Raw genomic sequence first — 23847 nt, forward strand, 5'->3', positions numbered from 1 at the left:
TGGCATGAGTGAGGCACTGGGTTTGATTCTCAGCACTGCATATAAATAAATAAAATAAAGGTCTATCAACAACTAAATATATACATATGTGTGTGGGGTGTGTGTGTGTGTGTGTGTAAAAGAAAATAAACCCCAAAAAAGGCAACTATATATATTCAAAGTGGGGGCATTGGCAGGTGGAAGAGACCTGATAGGTCTGATGAAACACATCAAAGGGATTTAGTGAGGAGCTTCTTCAGGAAAACAGGATAAGAAAGGGGGAAGAAAGTTGTTTGGGGCTTGCAGGTTATGTCCATCTCCCAGTGGCTGCATTTGAACCTAGGGTTGTGAGCTAAGGCAGGGTGGCAGCATGATCTGGGCTTTCTTGAACTGAGGAATTTCACCCAGGAGTTCCCAGAAAAGTAGCCGCCCTGCCTTGTGATGGCTCAAACAAACCCATAATTTATACATGGCCTCCTACACTGAGTGGCTTGGGATGGGGTTCCTGTAAGAGTCCACAAACTGATTAGTGAGATATGCGGTCTTTTGTTGTGTTTCAGCCCCTGATGGCTTCAAGTCCCTACTGCACCCATCCTCTCCCTTTTACACAGCCATGCTCATCCCCTCGTTATTTGGGGTTGGGAGAGAAGGAAATGGGCCTCTTGGGAAGCATCCTTTAGAGCTTGGGGTGCCGGCCACTTATTCACTATGCTCTCACTTTCTTCCATGGGAGGCTTCATGGGCTGAAGGGGGTTCATTATCACTGAGCTATGCTACCCTGGGGAAGGGGTGATGCAGGTAAGGGGAAACTTTCTTCTTACCCTCTTTACAACATCTATTTTTTGATTTTCTTATCCGGTGAAGTACAGAAACTTCACTGAAGTCCTATTTTCCATGAGTGGTTGTAAAAATTGCCACACTGTGGGAACATGACAGAATAAAACTCTTATTCTTTCATCTTGCTGATGTTACTTGTCAATTCCAGCTCTCTTACACTTCATCTTGGTTTGACAAGATACATATTATGGACAGAGCCACTGAGCAATCAAATATAATCCCTTGGTCCTAAGACTGGAAATCCAACTTGGAAAGCAATATATTATATCAACAAAACATCTCAGAGGTTTGCTTTCCTGAGCTTAATTTTAAGCCAAAGTTTGAAAAGGTCACTGGCCCCAACTGGTACTTTCTCTTTTTTAGTAATAAACCAGATTATCCATCTCCTGCTTAAAGTCATTTAATTCACCCCCATTTCATTTTAAATAAAAATTTAAGCTTCTATCCATAATCCACCTCCCATCCTTACCCTTCCTCACTAAACTTCAGATTGACTTGTTCTTTTGTCAATTCCTCAAACATGGTACATTCTTTTTGCCTCAAGGTAACAAGTAAAAACTAAACTTGCGGTTTCATCTGCCTGAGACTGTCCTTTATACCTATCTATGAAAAAGTCTTAGCACAAATGTGTTACCTCTCAGACTTGTGCTTTCTAAAAGAAGTCTTCTCACATCAGTTATTAACTATTCCATGCCTATTTTCTTCACAGAGTTTGCCATGATTCATTTGCTTACTCATTTAGCATTCACTTCATAGATATGAATGAAAAATTCTCATGCATAGCAACCAGCTAGTTTTCTGGTACCAGTGGTTAAGTACCTAGTATTGTAGAAACTCAATATATATTTGTCAAATATTGCATTGATGAGAATCCCACATTCATCTTCTTCTTTGGGTCCTACCTTTCTTGATTTTATCAGGGTCTCTACGGCCAATGAGCCAGTTTACTATTATTTCCTACCTAAAACCTCCTTGAAAATATTCACCTAGAGTGAATGGACTAGATATTTAGAATTAGAAAATTACTAAGACATTCCAAACTCAACAAAACCTCAAAACTCAATTTGATTTTAAGACTTTTTCAATTATAGCATTCATAAAGGAAATATGAAAAATATGCTTTATTTTGTGTAACAATTATATATTAAATCCTCACACGAAGCCACAAAACCAAATATTTAGTAGAAACACCTTCTGAAAATCCAAAGTATTTTGTCCCAGTATTAACTCTATTCTATTAAAGAGAAACCTAATCTTAGCAGAAATAATCACATTTTTTTCTAGTTTCCTGAATCATTAAGCTTATATTTTATACTAAAATTATCATAACATATACAAAATTGAAATATAAACAATAAAAATCTGAAAGCAAAGGGGAAAGAGTGGAATTTTTAATAGTGAAAAGGATGGATTTACATTGAAATTTTTAATTTTAGCATGGTGAGTTTTCTTCATCAAATTTATATAATTTCTTCTTTAAATGATCACTTTCATAATCAAATACTAATTAATAAAATGTCATCATGCAATTACAACTACAGTTAAAAATTGAAACATAACACAAGCACAGGAATACTACAGTTTTTTTTCACAATGAACAGAATATAATAATTTCAATAATTCAAAATTTCCTTTGGCTGATAATACATTTATTGTATAATCTTGATTATAATTATGTTTGGTTTGTGTCAAACATGATATGAAGAATAGCAAAAGTCTCCTTGCCTTAGCACTACCTATTGGGAATATGTAAGAGGTCAGAATTAGGGTCTGGGATTGTAGCTCTTGCCTTATATGTGTGAGGCACTGGGTTTGATCCTCAGCACCACATACAAATAAATAAATAAAGGTATTGTGTCCATCTATAACTGAAAAATATTTTTTTAAAAAAAGAGGTCAGAATTTAAAAGATACTAGAAGAAAAAGAAAGATTCTTAAATTTCTTTGGTAATCAATTAATATAAAATTATTTTTTTAAGTTGAAATATGTGTGTGTGTTTGTATGTGTATATGTGTCTTTGTTCTCAGATTCTCTCCTTCACAGTTAGGTCTGAACTCTCTTACCAAATTCTGGCTTTTGTTGTGGTTTTGTTCTCTACACAAAGGTAAACTTCTAGAACTAGAACCATGTATCCCACCCATCTTAGCATACCCTGAAATGTCTAGTTCCACATTCTATGCTTGCTAAAATGTGTGCCTACATATATGGAAGAGAGACCCAAATGGCATACTTTCTTTAATGTCTATTTTATGTCTCAGAAGTATGATATTATAATAGTAAACCCTGTATCTGCATAGGAATTGTCAATTTTCTTAATTATGCTCTTATTTTATTCTCAACAACAATAGTGTGAAATAATAAGAGCAGTATTATTTAGGAGGAAACAGGCATGGGCACTTAAATATTTGCCTTAAATCACAAAAATATTGGTAAATCTTTAGCCTAAAATCATCCAAGCAGGTGGTACAACTCGGGTGGCCAAGGGAGAAGGATGGAGCCTAACCTCAATAACTTAGTGAGACCCTGTCCCAAAATAAAAATAAAAAAGGGCTAGGGGTATAGCTCAGTGACAGAGTACCCCTGAGTTAAATCCCCAGTACCTCTCTCTCTCTCTCTCTCTCTCTCTCTCTCTCTCACACACACACACACACACACACACACACACACACAAATGACTAAAATATACATCCCTTGCCTTCATTAAACTCATTTATTTCTTCTAAATACACTCAAAATGCCTTTCACAGAACTAAAAATTATGAACTTTGTTATAAACAAAAAATAATAATATCAATCAGCTTTTGAAAAACCCATCATGACTCAGTTTAAATCAAATTAATCTTCAGTTAAATTATACAGGAAATAACAGTTAACCCATATGGACAAGTCCCCAGTGTTAAGCAAAATCGCTGAAGGCGTATTTGAAGGGTGCTCCCTATGTGTCAACCCCTTTGCCAGCCACCCTTAATAAAGGGTAAGTGAAAATTAAACCCTGTACAGAACACTCCCCACTCCTTTGCTCATCATGGATTTAGTATGACTACCTACACAGTACCTTACTAAAGACTGCCCTCTTGTCACCTTGTCTTTATGCTGCTGCATGGTAATGAAATGATCAGAGTGATGTCAACAGTGGGGCTCCTTCCAAGGACCTATGACCTCCTGGAGGTGTTCATGCTAATACATTGGAGTCATAGATTCTGTTGTTGGGTTTTCCATCAGAAAACAGTGCACAGCCCAGCCAAAGCAAACTACCAAGGCACTGGGGAACATACTGGAAAAAAACAGATTTTTTTCCCCTCACATTTACAGTCTTATTTATGCATAGTTGAAACCAAATCTCTATTTTTTAAATCACAGACCCCAAATGCAAAATAACGAAAAATCTAAAATCCACGGAAGTAAATATGGAGCCAAGAGAGATACAAATGTAGGTATTGCTTACTAAACAACAAAATAATAAGATATAAGAGAGCAGGACTCTCCAAGTTGTTTGAATATTTCAGTTTTACTAAGAGCACGGAGGTAAAGCAGCATTTCTGATAAGGCTTTATAAAGAGTGGATTGGGCTGGGTCAATAGGAACGTGATGACTGGCGCTGTGGGGCAAGGGAAGTGGATGTGACTTCATGACTAATCATAGCAATAGCTGTATTTTTAATCCACAAAAGCCAGCAAGCCTCACGCCTGTTCTCATGAACACAGAGTACCTGTGGACAAAGTGGGGAGTGGGGTAGCAGCAGGTGCCTTAAGCCCAAATGCCAAGATGTCACGACGATGTCCCCTGGAAGCATGCAGTCCTTATTCCCAAAATAGAAATGAATAGGTCCAAGGACAGGCCCTCTAACACTATGCCCCAGCCATTTTAACCTAAGACTCTTCAGTATCATTTGCTATAATTATCAGCTTGAAATAGGACATGCATGTCTTCCTAAATATAGAGAGAAGCCACGTGTATTTGGATGTCAGTGTCTTTAATGTACCTTCAGCATGATAGCAGTGTTCAGTAACCCTTCACGATTAAATCTCAGCTCTCCCTAAACACACCCTCACCAGACAAACCAGAGGAACATTGTGCAAAATCTGGGATCATTTTATTTCCACTTTGAGAAAACCCACAGGAAGAGCCAGCTTCCAAAACAGGCAAATGTGGAAGAAAATATTAACATAAGGAACAGATCATTCTTTCAAATATTTGAGGTACTCAAAGTACGTTTTATTTGTGTGTATCAATAACTACTTCAGGAACAGACCTCATGAAGATGGGGGGTGCCATGGTCATTGTGTTATTATTCTCATAATACAGATGAATAAATTTCATATCAAAAATTTAAATAATTAATTGAAGGTACAGAAACAGCAAGTAGTAAAGCAAGATTTATTTGCAGGACTGTCTTTAGTAACTTGTTCTCATTCCTTTTATCACGTAGCCTCTCTGTCTCTCTCTCTCTCTCACTGTCTACTCGTCTTTGTCCTTTCTGTCATTTTAAGCATCATTTAACATATAGTATGATATAGAAAAATCTGTACTAAGAGCTATAATATAAATGGGTAAGACAGGTATAAATTGATTTGTAAACAGAAATTTCACTGAAATTTGACAAACCACATTTCAAAGTGTCGAGTACACTTTTTCCCATAATTTGGCATTACACTTTAAAAGCATTGTATAAAAGTTAAAACATTTTGTAATAGTAGTGCTTTCCAGGAAAAAAAAATGTTATTGAATAATTCTGAATTATTAGATAATAATTAGCAAAAGTGTTTTTAATCTCCATGCTTGACACTTTCAATACAGAGTCAACGGTGGCGTAAACATGAAATATTTCTTGGAGTTTGCTCTGAGGATGACTAAAGTGAACCCTCTCTATCCCAGGTCGAGGAAGCAGGACCTCTCATTTCACATTTATGCTTTTTCAAAATTTTAAATCAAACTCATAAAGTCCCTACTATCTGTATATTTATTCATTAACATCAAACACTAAGACCAGAAAGTTGAGAAAAGAAAGAAAAGCAATTCATGCTCCCAGGAGCCCAGAGACTACTGAGGCAGGAGAAAGGGCAGGAACCTTGACAACAGATGTCACAGAGGACCTGTAAAATGAGAAGTGAGGAGCATCTTCAGCTTTAAAGTTAGGAGGCCAGAGATCTTCAGGGAGAGTTGGTTTAGTGTGGTAGAAGGGACAGAAGCCTTGTGAATGCTGAGAGTAGCCTGGGTTAGCCCAAGGATAGCCATGTCAAAAACTAACTTGAAGCTCAGTGTTTTCATTAGAAAATTACTATGACAAAGACAGAAGACTTTATCACCATCATCATCATTATCACATCATCAAACAACTCTCCTAAATTAAAATCCTCAATTTTTTGCTTTCTTTACATCTGCTCCTTACTTTTCTCTAGTCTATATATGCTAAAACTTGACCTTAAAAACGACTTACTTTTTTCTAGACTATATGGTCTGTAATATAACTTGACCTAAAAACTCTGGGTCAGTATAGATGTCACGAAGTGCCCTGTTCCCATCTGTGTGTTAGATAGGCAATCATTAAATGCAAATCAAAGAGGCAGTTAGTATATGAAGGCTGTGTTTAATTAGAATTGACCCGAGTCTAAACAATGAAGAATGAGAAATGCTGTGGGTAAAAATTTGCCCAAAGAAATGAAGGTCCCTAGGTACCTAAATCACAGATTTATGTCTTAGATACATAATTTTAAAAGGTGCTTTAGTTCTAAGGGGTTTGGTTTTGTTCCTGCAGCAGGAACCCTCCCCGAAACTGAACTGGCAGATCATTTCTTTTCAGGGGAGCTGTTTGAACCAATCAGGACACAGATAATCTTATTAGCCCTCTGTGGGCTTGTGTTTCTTTTGATGAGAGTCTAGAGAAGTCATGGGTAATACTTGGCCCTGTGCCAGGGACCGCTTGTGTTTCAGTTGTACAAGGTCAGACCTTAATTTATCCACCAACTGGATGCTTAATTTTAGATACACAGAGGAACACATTGGCTCCAGGGTACTTCCTCTGGTTTAGAAAGGCAAGTCTCTGGATAAGAATGACAAGATGATCATTCCAAAAGGTGAGATTATGAAATATTTAATCTGTACCTTGCCAACTATTTTATGGAGTAGTTCAGTATTGGAAATCTTTAGAACAGATGGAAATGCTGGTTGTGGCTAATGTTTCTTTCCTAATGGTAACCTGTAGGCATGCCTATCTAGGGCCTTTTTAATTATAAGAGTAAAGCCAGGATTGTCTTGTTTATTTAGAGACTATCAACTCAACTGTATAATTATTAAGCATTACAAAAAAATATATCATGAAATAAGCTCAAGAATGAATATGCTAATAGGAAGTGTCATTATACATTATAAGGAATCCCAGAAGGGTCTTACCTGACCCCTTAGTTACTGAAAAAAAATTAATTTTTTGTAAATAATTAAAACAAATCTCTATCATATTTTTTAATTAGTTGTTGCAACAGATAGATGTTCAGATTGAAAAAAAATCTGTTAAATTAAGATGGTAAAACCCCAAACTTAATGTGATTTAAAAATGTTCTTCCTGAAAATTATACACAGTTTTGAAGCTGAAAGGGCCTTAAAATTTACCTGATACCATTGCTCATCTGATACTCTATTGAACAACTTCTAAGGAACCTTCTACATCTAAAGTGATTTGATTTTTGTGACAGGGCAGTGATGTGAACAAGGGAGTCCTGCCACTGCTTTGTGCTGAGAGAATTTAAATTATGGTGATAAAATAATCATAATTTTATATCTAATTGTTTTATAAGAATACCTTATTCTCAAATGAAAAGGTCTCTAAAATTTTTATCTCTCCACCACAGTTAGATGAGTTTGTGAGTTGTTTGCTTAAATTCTTTCAGAAAAGTTTTTTTTTTCCCCCTGAGGCTTATAAAATTCTAGGTTACCAAATGAGACCCATTCTTCATTAATTCCATCTGAGTAAATGGGTCATCAGCCACAGTGTAGGGACTTAGCTTGTGTGACATTTATTGTCAGATGACTGGGTTGAAGATTACACCATTCCCCAAACGTGTGTGCTAGGTAAATTGCCTAACTACCCTGTGCTTCAGTTTCCTTATCTGAAACATGGGAGAGAAGTCTGTCTTCTGTCCTTAAAATTGAATGCATAATCCAAATCCATTATGCACATAGTATCTGCCTCAATGAATGCCAGTTGCAATAATTATTAAATTTACTCTAGCAGATATACATTGAGGATCTACTATGTGCTTGACTTTATGCCAAACCCTGAAAGAGAGGGAACAGTTTGGTATTGTTTCAAGGAGAAAAGTCTAGAATACATTTTTTAAAGGCGACTCCCTGGGGGCATGGACCCTCTGTGGCCGTGTCTGGCACTATTCCTGAAACCTAGCAGACAGTAGACACATATTTTTGAATGCAAAAACACAATGGTCTGAAAATCTTTAGGAAAATAGAGTCATTGAAAACTGGTAGGTCAGTTCTGCTCCTTCATCTCTTTGAGTAATTGAGCAGGAAGGAGAGCAGATACTGTGCATCCATATTTTAGTAACATATCTGACAGAATCTGTCCATGATGGTTATCAAATCGGAGCCATGAGTGCTGAATCGAGGTGTCTGTAGGAGGATTTGTAGCTGGATAAACAGCTTTTCTCCAAGGATGCTAAATAACGGATCAATGTCAACCTGGAGACCTCTGTCCTGCACCAATAGCTGTTCAACATTCATCATTGTCAATGAGCAGAAGCACATATAAAACATACTTATTAAGTCCTAGCAGAGGAATAAAGGCTCGATCTTAAAAGGATGAAATGTAACAGGAATAAGTAGAGTCTTGCATGAAACTGCACAGAAAAGAATTGTAGGTAATAATACAACTCGTAGAACTGGGGGCTTCCAAATCAAGTGTAACATGATACCTCCAAAATTCTAAACTGGGTAAAATTAGTAGATATAGAGTGTCTAAAGAGAGGGAGGTGATCATACCCACTTAATACTGTGTTGATCTGACCTTAAACCATGGCATAGGAAAACTCACTGTCCAGACTTGGAAGGAGAAGGCTCAGCAGAGACCAGACAACCTTGGGATAGTTAAAGGGGATCTCCTGTTCCAGAGAAACAACACTGTCTTAATACGGTTCTGAGGGAAAGAAACAAGGACCATCAAAAAATGATTTCAATATATGGATTCAGTTTCAGTATTTTCCCTAATTGTTGAAGCTGGCCAAAGGCAAAGGGCTGTGGGGGTAGAGTTGGGAGTAGATAAGTTCCTTTGCACTTTGGATTCAAACTGAGGCTGGCCAATAACTTGTAAAGGGTTTGACAGTAGGTGGAGCTATCTGATGGTTTTTAACTCTGAAGTTTGGCGATTCCAGGGAGAAGGAAGGAGAATAAAATTATGGGGATATCAGAGGATATCAAGACCTAGAATAGAGCTGAAACTGCCCCTAAACAACCTAAGATCCTATTTCTCCATTCCAGAGGAGAAAAAAGAGCAGGCAATGCTAATTGAATGTTTGTGACATGTCTGTGACATGTCAGACACGGCTCACCAGGCAGCTAATGCAGGCAGACCAGAAGTGGAACAGTGTTCGATCCCTATGCCCTTTTGCCTCCAGCAGAAAGAAGTTTATGCTTGTACATAATTTCAAAATAAGAAACTAAGAAATGCAGTGACTCATTACTGTTTGAGTGAGTTTCAAATGGAAAAAGATTTGACTTAAGTAAAGATTTGACGGAAACTTTTGTTATGTTCAATAAAATGCACCATGCCCAGGAACAATTTTTTTAGAGAGAAGATAAGTTTATGAATGTGTGAATGAATAATTATATATATTTTATAATACTTTTTAAGATCTAGAGATACTTAAATTTTTACTGTTATTGTAACTAATTAATGCAGTCAAAGCAATCTTACCCTACGACTCAGTTGTACGAACCAAAATTAGCTTTTTTATTATCTGCAACTGGCCTCACTGTCCTTGGAAGCTTCCACTCACTAATCAGTGAAAAATAAACTTTTAGTCCTATGCAAGCAATATGATAGCTTAGGTTTATGAACTTGTACTTGGCTGATTCAGGTTCAGCCATTAGTCTTTCAAATTTCTGCTTCTGCTCAAGCCAAGAAATTCTCCCCATCCCCACCCCAGGTTTCTGCTTTGCTATAGATGTGGGCAATTTCCTCTCTCCTGAAAATTGACAAGGTTTCTGGCCATCTCATACCAGTCCATTTTCATAGAAGGCTTGTAAATTTTCACTTCACAGAGTCAATCTCAATTTCCTTTTCTAAGACCTACCCTGCTAGCGTATTTCAAATATACAGTTCAATACCTTTAACTAATAATAATAGTCACATTGAAGTACAGATGACCAGAATTTACTCATACTGCATAACTAAACTTATAACCCTGGGCCAACATCTCCCTACAGTCCCTCTTTCCAGCCCTTGGCAACTAACTCTCTTCTAGGAGATCAATTGTTTCCACGAGTTGAACATTTTTAGATTTACATATCTATGATATCTTGCAATATCTGTCTTGTTGTGTTGACTGATTTTACTTAGCATACTGTTCTCCAGGTTCATCTTTGTTACCACAAATGCCTAATATCCCATTGTCAATTTATAGCAAATTTTCTTTATGCATTCATCTGTCAGTGGACATTTAGATTCATTCCACATCTTGGCTATTGTGAATAATACTGTAATGGACAAGGGAGTGCAGATTTTAGTCCTTTTGGAAATAAAACCAGAGGAGGAATTATTAGATCATAAACTAGTTCTATTTTTAAATTTCTGAGGAACTACCATACTATTTTCATAATGGTTGTAGCAAAAAAAATGTGAAGTGATGAATATTTTAATTAGTTTGTGGTAAATATTTCACATGTATAACTATAAATATACACATATATTTAATCATTAGGTTTTACATCTTAAATATATGCAGCTTTTTAAATTGTCAATCTTGGTTACTTTAACCTCAATAAAGTTGAAAAAAAAAGTCAATCTTAGTTCAGTAAAAGTGGTTGGTCATATCTGGATAAGTGAGCATCATTCAGTTTACCTGTGAAATTAAGAGTTTATTCTTTGTGTATATTAGTGTGAATAATGGGTCATTCCATTGCTTGTGTGTGCAATAATGTTTATATGTATTGCCTATCATTAGGCATTTAGGTTGTTTGTAAGCTTTTGGAAATTTAAATACAACTGAGATAAACATTCTCACATACAAATACTTTCCTACATCTCTTATTATTTTAAAGAATAAATTCCTGGATGTGGAATTACAGACAAGGACAGAAATGTTTAAAATATGATCACACGCGCTTGTAATTAAGGCACATCTGCTAATAGGCTTTCAGGCCTCATCCTTGTCCTACCTTTTTTTTTTTTTTTTTTTAGTTGTAGATGGACACAATACATACATTTATTTATTATTTGTTTTTATATGATGCTGAGGATCAAACCCAATGCCTCACATGTGTTAGGCAGGTGCTCTACCACTGAGCCACAAACCAGCTCTACCCTACCCTTTTTAATTCTGTAAAGTTATATTCCCCTGGGAATCCATGTGGTTGTGAAACTAAAACTTCTGTCTATACATTTATAGTTTTCAAAAGCTAATATGCATCTTCCCGTGTTTTTCTCATAGTTGAATTTGACTTGGAAATCAATAGCAGAAAGTAGAAAAACTCTAATTTTGTAATATGCAACTAGAGATAAGTAAAACTAGTATGACCGGTTCTATCATTAGTGTATTTACATAGAAATTAATCATTAATCAATGTGGCCCCAAAATTGAAAGTGAGTTTTGCAAACAATAAATGTATGACCTAAAGGGAAAGCATGTAGTTAACCTGTTCTTTGGGTAATTTTAAGAGCAGTGTATATTTGATCCTTTGATTATTATTCATCCATCCAGGACTTCCCAAGTGCTCATCTATGGTAGGGAGTGAACTTAGTATCTAGAGATCCATTGGTCCATTTTGCCTTTTTCTAACCTTTTCTGAAATGTCAGCTTGCATTTCTTTGAGGCAGCACAAAAGTAGAGTGTGTTTTCTGATTTAAGATTCTATGTACATGTGTATGTGTATTTTGTGTGTTTGCATGTGTGTGTGAAATGTGTCAGCAGAAAATTTTGTGCTCTCAAGTAAGATGCTGTTTGAACTGATCCTAGTTGTCCCCATCATCTGTAGGCTTTTTTTCTGAAGTGGAAAAGGCAAAATGCCACACAGAGGGAATTCCAATAACATATTACTTGTAAAGTTAATGGTGACTGTGGGTAGAACCAATTGTCCCTCTGAGAACTCTTATCAGACTAGCTGACTCTTTTGCTAAAATCAGCAAAATGAAATCATTTACTTGATTTTTTCACTTTGTGCTACACAAGTCTAAAAAAATAAGATGTGGAGCCACCCAATAGTCACTAAAGTTATAACAATTTTATCTGTATTATTTCACTCTATCTTTAAAATTACATATATAAATGGTCAAATTGCATAAAATGGGACTGAACATTATTTAGTATATAATAACTGTTTTCCTAACAAAATCAAAAAATGAAAATGTCCTAATTTGACCCTTACTCTTCCTCTGATAGGAAAAAATCCTGATGATTCTCTGTGGGACCTCCAGTAGATGAGTCCATTGTCAAGAACCATTGTGTTGTCAAGGTAAAAAAAAAAAAAAAAAAAAAAAAAAAAAAATCCTGTGTAAATCAGGCCCTGCATTCCACACAGCAGAAGCTTGCATTTCCTTCAGAAACCTAGGGTCTGAATTTGTGAAGAAAACCAAATTTTACTGTATTGCTTTCTCCCTCCCCCCACCCTTGGTACCAGGGATTGAACCCAGACACTTAACCAATGAGCCCCATCCCCAGCCCTTTTTTGTATTTTATTTAGAGATAGGGTCTCACTATGTTGCTGAGGACCTTGCTAAATTGCTGAGGCTGGCTTTGAACTCCTGATCCTCCTGCCTCAACCTCCTGAGCCTCTGGGATTATAGGCAGAAGCCACTGCACCTGGCTGTATCGCTTTTTTCTTATCCCCTCTTATCACCTCTCAGTAGACCTCAGCCTCAGACTTCCTGTCATCTTCCCAAGCCATGCCACTCCCAATAACTCTTCCAAGAAATCCTAGTTCTACCCTGGGGGCCTGTGTGGTGGTGTTGGCACTTTTAAAAGGGATGATAGTAGGATGGAACAATATGCCCTACAAGACAGAATCTCTCACTGATGTAACAGGGTGACATTGATGTGACAGGTGCTGGGGGCAGTGTGATATTTATGGACACAGAGCCCTGCCTTGCACCATAGAAGCAACTATCCACTCAGCCTACTCTCAAGGCCAACCCTGTTATGGATTCCTGAAGATAATTCCAATATTGTTCTGCCCAAACCAGAGCATTAGGCTAGGTGGGATAATGAACTTGTCTGCAATCAAGAGAAAGCCAGCTAAGCAATTCAAGAAAAAGAAGGGGAGCTGTGATTCCCTGTTGTGGGAGCTACCATGTTTCAAAGAACCTTCTGGAGAGAGTCACAAACTTATCCGTCACAAACTTATTATCATCAAATGGTGAGGCATTAGCATAGATAGACTGGAGGTGGTTTACAGAGGATCTGATGAGGAGGTGGCTTGTTCTGGTGTCCACTCCTGCATCATGCCTTGCAACACTGTCCCAGCCTCCTGACCACTTCAGTCAGCCACCAGCTGGCTTGTTGATCCTGTTTTTTGGAAGTGATGTTTAGACTCCAAAACAAAAAGTACAGAATGAGCTTAGGACACCTCAGACCACCCTAAGCAACACAAAACCTTATTGTGCAGAGCCAAAGGAAAAGATTTATGTGTTTGGAAGCTATTTTTTATTTTTGGAAGTTATTGTCATCGAGAGCTGGCTGTTAAGAACCAGATCAAAGTGTTTTCTTTTAAAGGCAAACGGCGGGGGATGTTTTCCTGCAGCTTCTGAAAGACCTTGGATGTGAAGGTCCTCCCTGTTCTGTTCAGACTCTGCTTATCAGCTCTTTGACACTGGGTGGGTCTTTTAACCACCTGAAACCTACTTTTCCACTTATTTACAAGAAGCTACAAAACTTACAACACAGAGTGAGGATTTAAATAAACTAGTATATGCCAAGTGCTTTGCACAGTGCTTTGAAGTAAAGGCACCACTTCAGAGTTTTTAGGTCTTACTGTTATCAGCATTTAATTCTTACCAGAAATATTCTAAAATGTACATGATTGCTGAACTTTCCCTTTCCCATTAGCTAAGTTTGGAATTTATTTCAACGCATCTGTAAAATAAGTGACTAATTATTTATATCTGAATAATAAATTTGGAACTTAGCTTTTAGAAATTCTGAATTTAGCTGTTTTTTGTTTTTAACCAGGAGTACATGAAAGAGCTTCAGAAGGTCCATGAGTTCCCTAAAATCATACAACATTTTGAGTGGGCATGCATTCCTCCAGAAAAAGAATCCATAGCTCTCATCAAATATGTCCCTGACTCTCAGCAAGATTTAAAAGAAAAGGCTAATTATACAATAAGATTGTCCCAATTACTTGTATGTCAGGTACTTGTAGAGATTAAACAATCTCACTAGTGGAATTCTCCAGAAAAAGACTGAATTAAGGGGAAAATATTATTAGGAAAGAGTTAATTTCTCCAGACTTAGAAGTGAGATACTTGTGAATATGTTACTGGTCGAAATCAGGTTCATCGCATTCCAAACACTGAGATAAGCAAGCAAGCAAGCAGAAATTTATTAAAAAGGAGATTAAGGTGGGAGTGTAAGAAAGCTCCCACAGAGAACATGGGAGGGGCAAGAGTGCCACCAGGGTCTCCTGACATCCCTTCTTTTCAAGGCACAGGAGGGGAAGTTGACTGGCCCACTTGTAACTGTCCTTGAGATTTTAATTGTCGGGTGTACATGTTCAGACTGAATTGTGTAGTCACTTTTTTTTTTTTTTTAAATAAGAATGGAGGCTTTTGTCCCTTTTGGGAAACAGATATTATTTGGCTTGCTGGAGCACATCAAATGTGGAGCATAACTCAGATGGTGGTCCTGATATCCGTCCTCCTAATTGACTCTCACCATTTTTCCCTACCTCAAATATATCTTAAAGGATGTCAAAATATTATTTGGTCTTTCCTAATACTCCTGAGTGGTGCTTTGTAAAATAATCTTGATTTGCCCCCTTCAATGAGGACTGAGCCCTCGTCATTTTAAATTTGTGTATTAAGTGAGTGACTCCCTTCTTGCCTTTCTCCTTGCATCTGGATGTTTCCATGTCCATTCCTGTGAGGCTCTTTGGACAGCCTGACACCTTAATACACCTGCTCACAGATCCTCACTTCATCCCCAGCTTTCAATACAATGCTGAAGAATCCTGAATGAGACTTAAATTGGTTCATATCTTTTTTTCATCATTTTTCCTTATGTCACTAAAGATACAAAACACTTAAGAATATAGATAACCTGTTTAGTGGTAGTCAAAGGATGTTTTTAAAAAGAAAAAAGGAAAAGAAAATTTCACAGACCCGCGTTTTCTAAGGAATCTGTCATGTCTCATGTACAGGAAGCCCACGTTCCCATCAGGGTTAGATTTAAGCTCATGATTTAAATAGGCGAAAGGCTCTTCGTCCTATTACTAATCTTAGAGCCATGCTATGGCCACAGTGCTATCAGAGAAAAAGGCCACGGGCAATGCCACAGGTTTAACTTCCTCCTCTAATTATTTGAAGGACTCTAAGGTTGTTTGCCAGTAGTGACTCAGTGCTTGTTTGTTTCAGTGACCATCAAGAGAAGCCATTTGCTGCGGTTGAGTGGGAGTGGGGAGAGAGGGAAGAGTTAAAGGAAAAAGAAAGCCGGCTGGGGGTGTGGCTTAGTGATACAGCCCTTGCCTAGCCCTGGGAAGCTCAAGGTTTGATCCCTAGTACTGCAAAAAGAAAGATATTTCCCCTCAGGAAGCTCATGGTGCAAGTGAAAATACAAAACATAAATATGTGAAGAACTTGCAAAACAATTACAAAATGAGTATAAATCCAATGTTGAGAAATTGTCACACAAAAAGAGATCTTCATAAATAAAGAAGGCTGAGGAGGAAATGGAGAATTCCAGCAAAGCCTTCTATAGAAGGATTGTCTTGAGCCAGGCTTGCCATACTGTGGGCCATGGTTGTAGATGCCCAGACACAGAAGTGAGAAAACAAAGCCACACACGGAGTGAGCAATCTAATGTGTTCAGTTGGAAGAATGACTCTGAAAAACATGATTAGTTGTAAGAACAAAGCAGAACTTGGATTATGTTTCCATGTTTTTTTTTATTAACTCATTAATTAATTAATACCTTCACCACACACGTGGAGACCACAAACACAGGATGTTGCTTCTCTAGGCACTGAGGTTGCAGACTAATATGCTCTTATGTAGTTACACTCTAGAGAGAAGATACAGAAGAGGAAGCAATAGTTGATTTAAAAAATAATAATAATAAAATGCCACTGGGATCTACTTGGCAAAGAGAATCCCTGGGGCTCACACTGGCCTTTGAGGAGATTGAGATATTATGATATCATCTCTTTAATAGTAAAGAGAGACATTCATTCTGCTAATTTGAAGCAAGCTTACTGGAGCACTCTGCCATGGCAGGTGCAGTCCCTGAACATGACCACTATGCTACACCTTCTGTTCCAAGGTGGGAGTAAGGGCACTGGCACTTACTTAGTACACAGTGAACAAGCACATCCACATGATGTTGCTCGGCACAGGCTGTCCAGAGGCCAAGGACCTTGGCTATCAGCTTATTGAGAACTGCCACTGGGGTTTAAGATTATCTAACCTTGAAGAATGGGAAGAGGAAAAGCATGCATCATCTGTATTTTGGTAACTGCCTGAATAACATAGTTTTAATTTTCTCCCCTTGAAAAAGGCGTATTATCGTGTAAAATTTCATACAGAGAATACATTTTTGGTTTGAAAAGTACTACTAATTAAACGTAATTTCATATTGGTCAATCAAATGGCTACAGAACTATTTTTGTTTATATACTTATTAAACTTTCTAAATAAGATGATGCAATTAATCCAATAGTAAAGAGAGATATTCATTCTGCTAATTTGATATTTGGAAGAAATAAGCCAATGAGGAATATTTTAAGTTCTTGCTTATTATACTCAGGGCAGATGGTCCAGTGAGCAGTGGTTTTGTAATGAATACCTAGAACTATATAGTGGAATAAATGAGGAATCTACAGGAGGGCTGGCCTCTGGTGTATGGGTAGAGTTAAAATGATCTTTATCTTAACAGTTTAGATGCTCTGAGACCAATGAGACCTTACAGCTGACCTCTGCTGATGTGTAGAGAATGTAAAAAGATCTCTGTTCTCTGTTATTGCCAATAACCCATTTCTCCTCTGGTTGAGTTAAACTTCTAATGTGCTGTATAAATTGATTCCAAGCTGGTAATATATGCTAATTTTGGCCCATCAGTTTGCACTGCACAAATTAGTATATCTTAGAAGCTTGGAAAAAGAGATTCCTTATAAACTCAACTGACATTACTAATAAGAAAGTCAAAAGTTTTAAAATGTCCAAAGTTAAAAAAAAATGGTTCTCAAAAGGCAGGTAATAAATGTTTCAACAGTTTGAACATTCTAAATTAATAAAATGGGCCTCATATATATGGTTTACAGGTTCATTGCATTTGTGTTTCTTAAGTGGAAAAGGTGAATGTATTTTAGTTTTTCATTTTGAATTTGCTGTTAATTCCACCTGATATTCTGTATCATTTGCTGATAACAAGAATTTTCTTCTTTTATATTTACCTTTTTTTATATTCAGATATGGATAATAATGACCCTGATGAAGATCATCTTACAAGTTATGATATTCAACTCAGTATTCAAGAATCCATTGAATCCAGCCAGACTGCATGTCATTCTGAAAGGTAGCATTCTATTCAACTATCCTCACCAAAATTTCTTTATGGCATTTATTTTGGCATAAGATAAAATGAATCCCATTTCTCAATTCCTCTTATAGGAAAATACTTACCTTTTTTTCTGGCAGGAAATCTAATACCTCTATAGAGACCAGTGTCCACAGACTTTAATAATCTCGTCTTCCACAAATCCCCACCTCATGTGGAAAATGAAAATTACCTAGATGGGAATTCCCTAGTTGAATTTGGTTGGATAAGGTTGCCTATTTTCTAAATCAAACTGTAATCAAACAGACAATGAGTAGTTTGAACAAATTTGCAAGAACAGTTTATATAACCAGTGTATGGGTAAACAGCAATCTGTATATTCTATAACACACTCAGCTACTGTCTCAGCTAAACTTTACAAATAATTCAATTAAAATATACACAAAATTGATGTTTTATGTAAGTAGGAGTTTCAGGATTTAAAACTGCATAAGTAAATTTCGGTCTTGAACAACACACATGTTTCTGACACAAAGTTTAGTTTTTCTTTATATTCTATTAATTATATATAGACTCTTGTATTCTGAAACTTAATAGTGCTTTTGAATAGATTCAGTGCTATGAAGTTATTGCTTTTGAGATTTTAAAAATTAGCATATTACATTTAAATTTCTGGTCTTTTTAATTTTTCCATTGTGTCTAACAGATTTTAGAATTTGAAAATGCCCCAGAAGCCATTCACAATCCTAGAATGTTAGCAGATATTTCTGCTTAGTAGAGTTAAATAAGTTTGTTATGAAATCCTTGTTTCTATTTAATAAACACACATATCAGAGAATTACCCTGAGGGTTTAAATCATGACCTGTGATGGGACACATGTTAGTAAATGCTCTCTGCCTGTTTTCACTTATGGATCAGTTGATTAGAGACACTAACAGACATTTTGGACCATAAGCTCCTGAATGTCTATTAGCAATTATTACGTCAAGCAATGAACATCGGTTGAACATAGTTCTTCTAAAGGTGGAAGAAGCCTTAGTGATCTTCCTATTTAATCCCACTGTTTCACTGATGAAGAAACCAACACCCAGAGAGACTGAGGACTTTTCCAGGATCACAAAATCAGGCTGTGACCTGAATCCAGCCCTTTTAAGTCTGACTCCCATTGTTTACTCCCTTTCATAGCTTAGCGCAATCTCAGAGATAACATCACAATCTTGGATTTTGCCATCTTCACTAGTGTTCTTAGGTTTGGATATCGTAAATATACTCTGACTCCTAAGCATTTACATTTTTGAAGAAAATAAAATCAGTTTTGTGCATTTCCTGTGGATCTCGATCATTCCAATTACCCACAAGAACTCAATATAAATTAAATATTTTATTCCTTTAAGGATATCACTAGTATAAACATGGCTTCTTTTTCTTTATCTGGTAGATTTGTCCCCCTCAGTGATCAGAACAGAAAACTTGTGGAGGCCATAAGACAAGGTAAATGGGTTTCTTGTCTGGAGTGGGTTGGATTGGAAATCCTATCTTGCAAAGACAGAGATGTGTTAACAGACTATGTGTTTAATTTAGGTCACATTCTTGAGCTCCAGGAGTGTGTGAAATATAAACGTGCACTGGACGAAGCCGATGAGAAAGGATGGTTTCCATTGCATGAAGCTGCCGTTCAACCTTTTCAACAAATACTTGAGATTGTTCTGGATGGTAAGAGAACATAACAGCCTTTTGACAAGTAGAACAGAAATTTAGAAGTTATCATTGTTCCTAATGAACATAAAGAGTAAGAGATAGTTTGGAATATGAGAAAGTCACTACCCATATATTAACTCCAGGAGTACCAAAAAATTAGCATATTTCATGATGCTTGAGGTTCACCCTTGCCATCCTTTTATCTTTTTAAAAAGTGGCATAGTTTGGTGGGAAGGTGTTGTCATTGGCTATGAGAGATAAAGGGTTTTATATATAATGAATTAATTGATTCAAATATAAAGCTTTTTTCTTTTGGAAGTTGGTTTTTAATTTTTCATCTTGAACTATCAAAAGATTCAAAAGATTATTATTATATATTGCAATGTTAATAATAATTTTTATGTCCTAATGGTATTTTTTCATATTTCAGCATTTATAGACCATTGTTAGAATTCCTTATGTTTTAACTTTCAATGCTGCTTGCTAAGTTGGAAAATTATGAGAAATACTTGATAGTTGGCTGGCTAGCAATCCATCTAGAAAATGAGATAACTAGACAGATAGAAATGATGTTAAGAGGTTGGGATTGTGGCTCAGTGGTAGAGCATTTGCCTTACACATGTGAGGCACTGGGTGCGATCCTCAGCACCACATAAAGATAAATAAATAAAATAAAGGTATTGGGTCCATCTATAACTAAAGAAAAAAATGATGTTAAGGATAATGTTTCTTTTCCAACACATTCTGAAAAAATGATACATTCATTCAAATATATTTTCATTCCTACATTTACACACCTCATTTGACCAAAAGAAAATCCAGATGCAATTTAAATAATAAAATGAAGGATTGGAGAGTTGCTTTACAATGTTTTAAGAAATGAGAATTTGCAACCAGCTTTTTTTTTTTTTTTTTAAGCAGCTTGAAACATAGATGTTGGTTGTCTAGCTGTTGTTTTGATTAGCAGGTCCAGGAGCATCTAATTTTCTTCACCTTTGTTAGGTTGATTTTTATCATACTTTCAATCTTCCCTTTCTCATCAATTGACTTTTCAATCTGTTATACATAACAACGGGTTATTCTGAACTATGCAGTATCCCTTAAGTAAATATTTTCAATTTTTTAATATAATGCTTTCATATCTTAGCATCCTACAAGACACTCTGGGAATTCAAGACCTGTAATGGAGAAACACCCTTGACTTTGGCAATCAAAGCTGGTCTGGTGGAAAATGTAAGGACTTTACTTGAAAAGGGAGTATGGCCCAACACCAAAAATGATAAAGGAGAGACGCCCCTTCTGATTGGTAAATGACTTTTTTTTTCCCTAGAACTTTCATAGTTTGAAACAAATAATAAATATTTAATAAGTATTTTTTGGAAATCAATATGCTTTATTAAAAATTATATTACTCCAATACTTTCCATTTCCTGAACCTCCTCCTCTGACCCCCATTTCACCTGCCAGATGATTTTATTTTCCCGTCCCACTATGTGTTGGTCAGCTTTCTGTTGCTGAGACCAAAATACCTGATAAGAATAACTTAGAGGAGGAAAAGTTTGTTTTAGCTCATGAATTCAGAGGTTCAGCCCATGGCTGGCCAACTCTGGGCCTAAGGTAGAGTAGACCATCTTGGCACCGGGTGTGGTGGAGGGAAACTATTCAGCTCATTATAGCTATGAAGGTGGGGTAGGGGCACGGAGGACAAGATTTAATCCTCAAGGATATACCTCTGGAGACCTACTCCTTCCAGCCATGCCCCCTCTACCTATAGTTACAACCCAGCACTATAGTCCTTTCAAACTACTAATCCATCAAGTGGATTAACCCAGTGATTAGGTTATAGCTGTCATAATCTGATTGCTCCACTTCCTGTATTAACACAGGATCTGTTAGTGGGTAACTCATATCCAAACCATAACACACAGTGAGGTCAGATGTAAAGGATGACTACATTCTTCAGCATCTAAAAATGAGTGCCACTAACCAAGAAGAGCAGAACTAGTTTAATGAAGCCAGAGGTGTCAAGCCTAAAAGAAAACTCTGTAGGTAGGATCTAGTTGTAAGGAGGGTTCTATGGGGAAATGTAGACAGAAGAAAGAGAAGATAACAAAAAGAGGGACATCAGATCCATATCAAAATGATCAGTCTAGTCAGGCATGGTATCATACATCCCTAATCCCATGCTGCAAATGCTATAATACAGGTGTATATTCAAAGTAAATTTGGAGAATAAAAAAGCAGTAAATCTAAAAATACTCCAAAGAGCCTAAACTCTTTGAATTGATTCTTGAGGGATATAGAACTCTCAAAGGAGAATGTCACTACAGCATGAGGTCATTCTGATATGTTTTACTTTCACTAATGCTTGCCCTAGGTCAAAGCTTTCAGCCTTCCCAAATTCAGATTATTTATCAAGCTATCTAATTATGATAGTTGTGGTACGAGCAAAACTTCTGTCACAAAAACCAAAAACAGACACACAAGGCAAGCAAGCAAACAAAAGTGACTTAAAAATAAGTTTTTTCTCATGTCACATTTCAGAGGTTTGGCTTTTGTTGAATAGGCACACCAAGGTATAAGAGAGGCTGGGATATTTTGTCTCTATATGGATGACTTGTGACCTGCTAACATTTGGGGCTTTTATTGCTAAAAAGAAAAGGACAACCATGAAATATGAGGAACAAATAGCAGACCCTGAGCACATGTTTGTCAGCCTCTGTCACAATATCATGGTGCTTTTCATAAATACACCAGAATTCTTGCCTGAGCAGGTTCTATAAACAGTAGATGAAATATCCACCTGTAAGTTTGCTTCACAAGTATTATCATGATATGTATTATTTTCTAAAGGCCAGCATATACCATAGAGTATTTGCATTAACATTCAAGAACATATTGTTGTTTCTATAGATAGCCTTTGATTTCTGGGATTTGGGGGGAGATACATTTTTCAGAGTTACATACTGCTTCACTTTGCAAATACAGAATTATTCTCCACTTGGTATTGACAATCCAGTTTTTTTTTTTTTTTTAAGAACACCTAATTTGTGGCTCTCACTCATTTATTTTGCTTTTGCTCCATCTAAGTTGTCTTTAGTGCTTAATGCCTACAACACAGCATTAGGCATTTATATACATTTCAAAGTTACGTATGTTGCTTTAATTCTCTAGCCATATATAAAGTGTGGGAAAGGTATCTTATCACTGAATTATCAGAATGAAAATAGAATTAACATTTGGAAATAAAATTTTAAAGTTGTCAAAGAGAGGACAAAAATCTCCATAGAGGAAATGGAGAAACATTCCAGATGTGGTGTTCATGTGCGTCTCCCCACACATCTGGAGAAAAGCACTTTTCTTGGTTACCTTCTCCAGGACTTTTTTGCTGTGTAGCCATGTCAAGTCTTTTAGGTTCTATAGGAAAATGGATCATTCATGTCACTTCCTCAGTTTTCTTCTTGAATCTATGGGCTGCTTTGAAATTTGCTATTCGAAGTCCATTAACTCACGGAGGAGATATAAGAGGTCATAAGTATTGTTCCTTTTTTTTTTTCCTGTATTATTCCGTTTTTTACATACTCTTAGCCTCATGCCATCATTTTTGTCTCTATTTATGGAATATCGGTAGAGGACAAAAAATAAAAATAATTACTTTTGGACCCTCCAGGTCCTTTCTTCCCTGTCAGCCTTTGATGTATCCCAGTCATGTTACACAGTTGCTTGCTGAGTCGTATATATTTGATTTGTGATGATCTGACACTTATCGGGGTTTGTTTTTTCTCTTGGATTCCCTTTCTGCCCATACCCTAGGATTTGGTGTCACCTTTCCTCAGTTGGATAGGCACAAGCTTACCCTGGCCTGTGGAGCCCAGAGTAGGGAGGAAGCTCAGGTAACTGTTTGGCACCGTGTCTTAGGTGCACCATCTTCTGTTCCCCGTCACTTTCCACCATTTACATGTCAGTTCATTCCACTGCTGACAGTTTCTTTCTCTCAAATCATCCTCTCCTCTTTCAATCTTCCAGCCTTTGTCCAGATCCCTCAGAAAAGTCTCTCTGTATGTTTTATGAGTCAGAAAATCACTTGTAGCTGATAACTAAATGATATGAGCAAAACACAAATATCCAGGGGAAAAGAAGAAAATGATAAATTTAAAATAAAAAGGAAAACAAAAACAAACAAACAAAAAAAAAAACCCAGATGTTCAAAAGTGCCTATAATGGGTGCAAAATTTTTCATCTAAGTCTTGAAATTCTTCAACTTAAGTTAGGTTTTCTTTAAGCATTTACTTATTATTTATTACAGATTAAAATGTGAAAATTAGTTTAAATTTTTTTCTGAAGATATCCTAAAGAGTACTAAAGAATCTTAAGTTTTAGAATTTTAAATTCTAAAGAATTAA

General features: G+C 36.5%; 1 protein-coding gene across 5 annotated transcripts in view; it reads left to right on the forward strand.

The window, feature by feature from the left end:
- The first annotated feature begins 4837 nt into the window (after nt 1–4837).
- Nucleotides 4838–23847, forward strand: part of Asb15 (ankyrin repeat and SOCS box containing 15) — a 31731-nt gene continuing 12721 nt past the window's right edge. For 2 of the 5 annotated variants that reach the window (XM_026388704.2, XM_026388708.2), the window contains exons 1-5: nt 16579–16700; nt 17658–17763; nt 19185–19237; nt 19328–19459; nt 20592–20750. In XM_026388704.2, coding sequence (XP_026244489.2) covers nt 16682–16700; nt 17658–17763; nt 19185–19237; nt 19328–19459; nt 20592–20750 — 469 coding nt within the window. In that variant the 5' untranslated portion in view covers nt 16579–16681. Of the gene's footprint in view, nt 5017–6799; nt 6892–12420; nt 12494–16578; nt 16701–17657; nt 17764–19184; nt 19238–19327; nt 19460–20591; nt 20751–23847 lie in introns of those variants that run through there. The other 3 variants (XM_077795959.1, XM_026388707.2, XM_026388705.2) reach the window with 3 other exon arrangements.

The sequence above is a fragment of the Urocitellus parryii genome, chromosome 3 (genome assembly GCF_045843805.1).
Source record: "Urocitellus parryii isolate mUroPar1 chromosome 3, mUroPar1.hap1, whole genome shotgun sequence".
Taxonomy (NCBI): domain Eukaryota; kingdom Metazoa; phylum Chordata; class Mammalia; order Rodentia; family Sciuridae; genus Urocitellus; species Urocitellus parryii.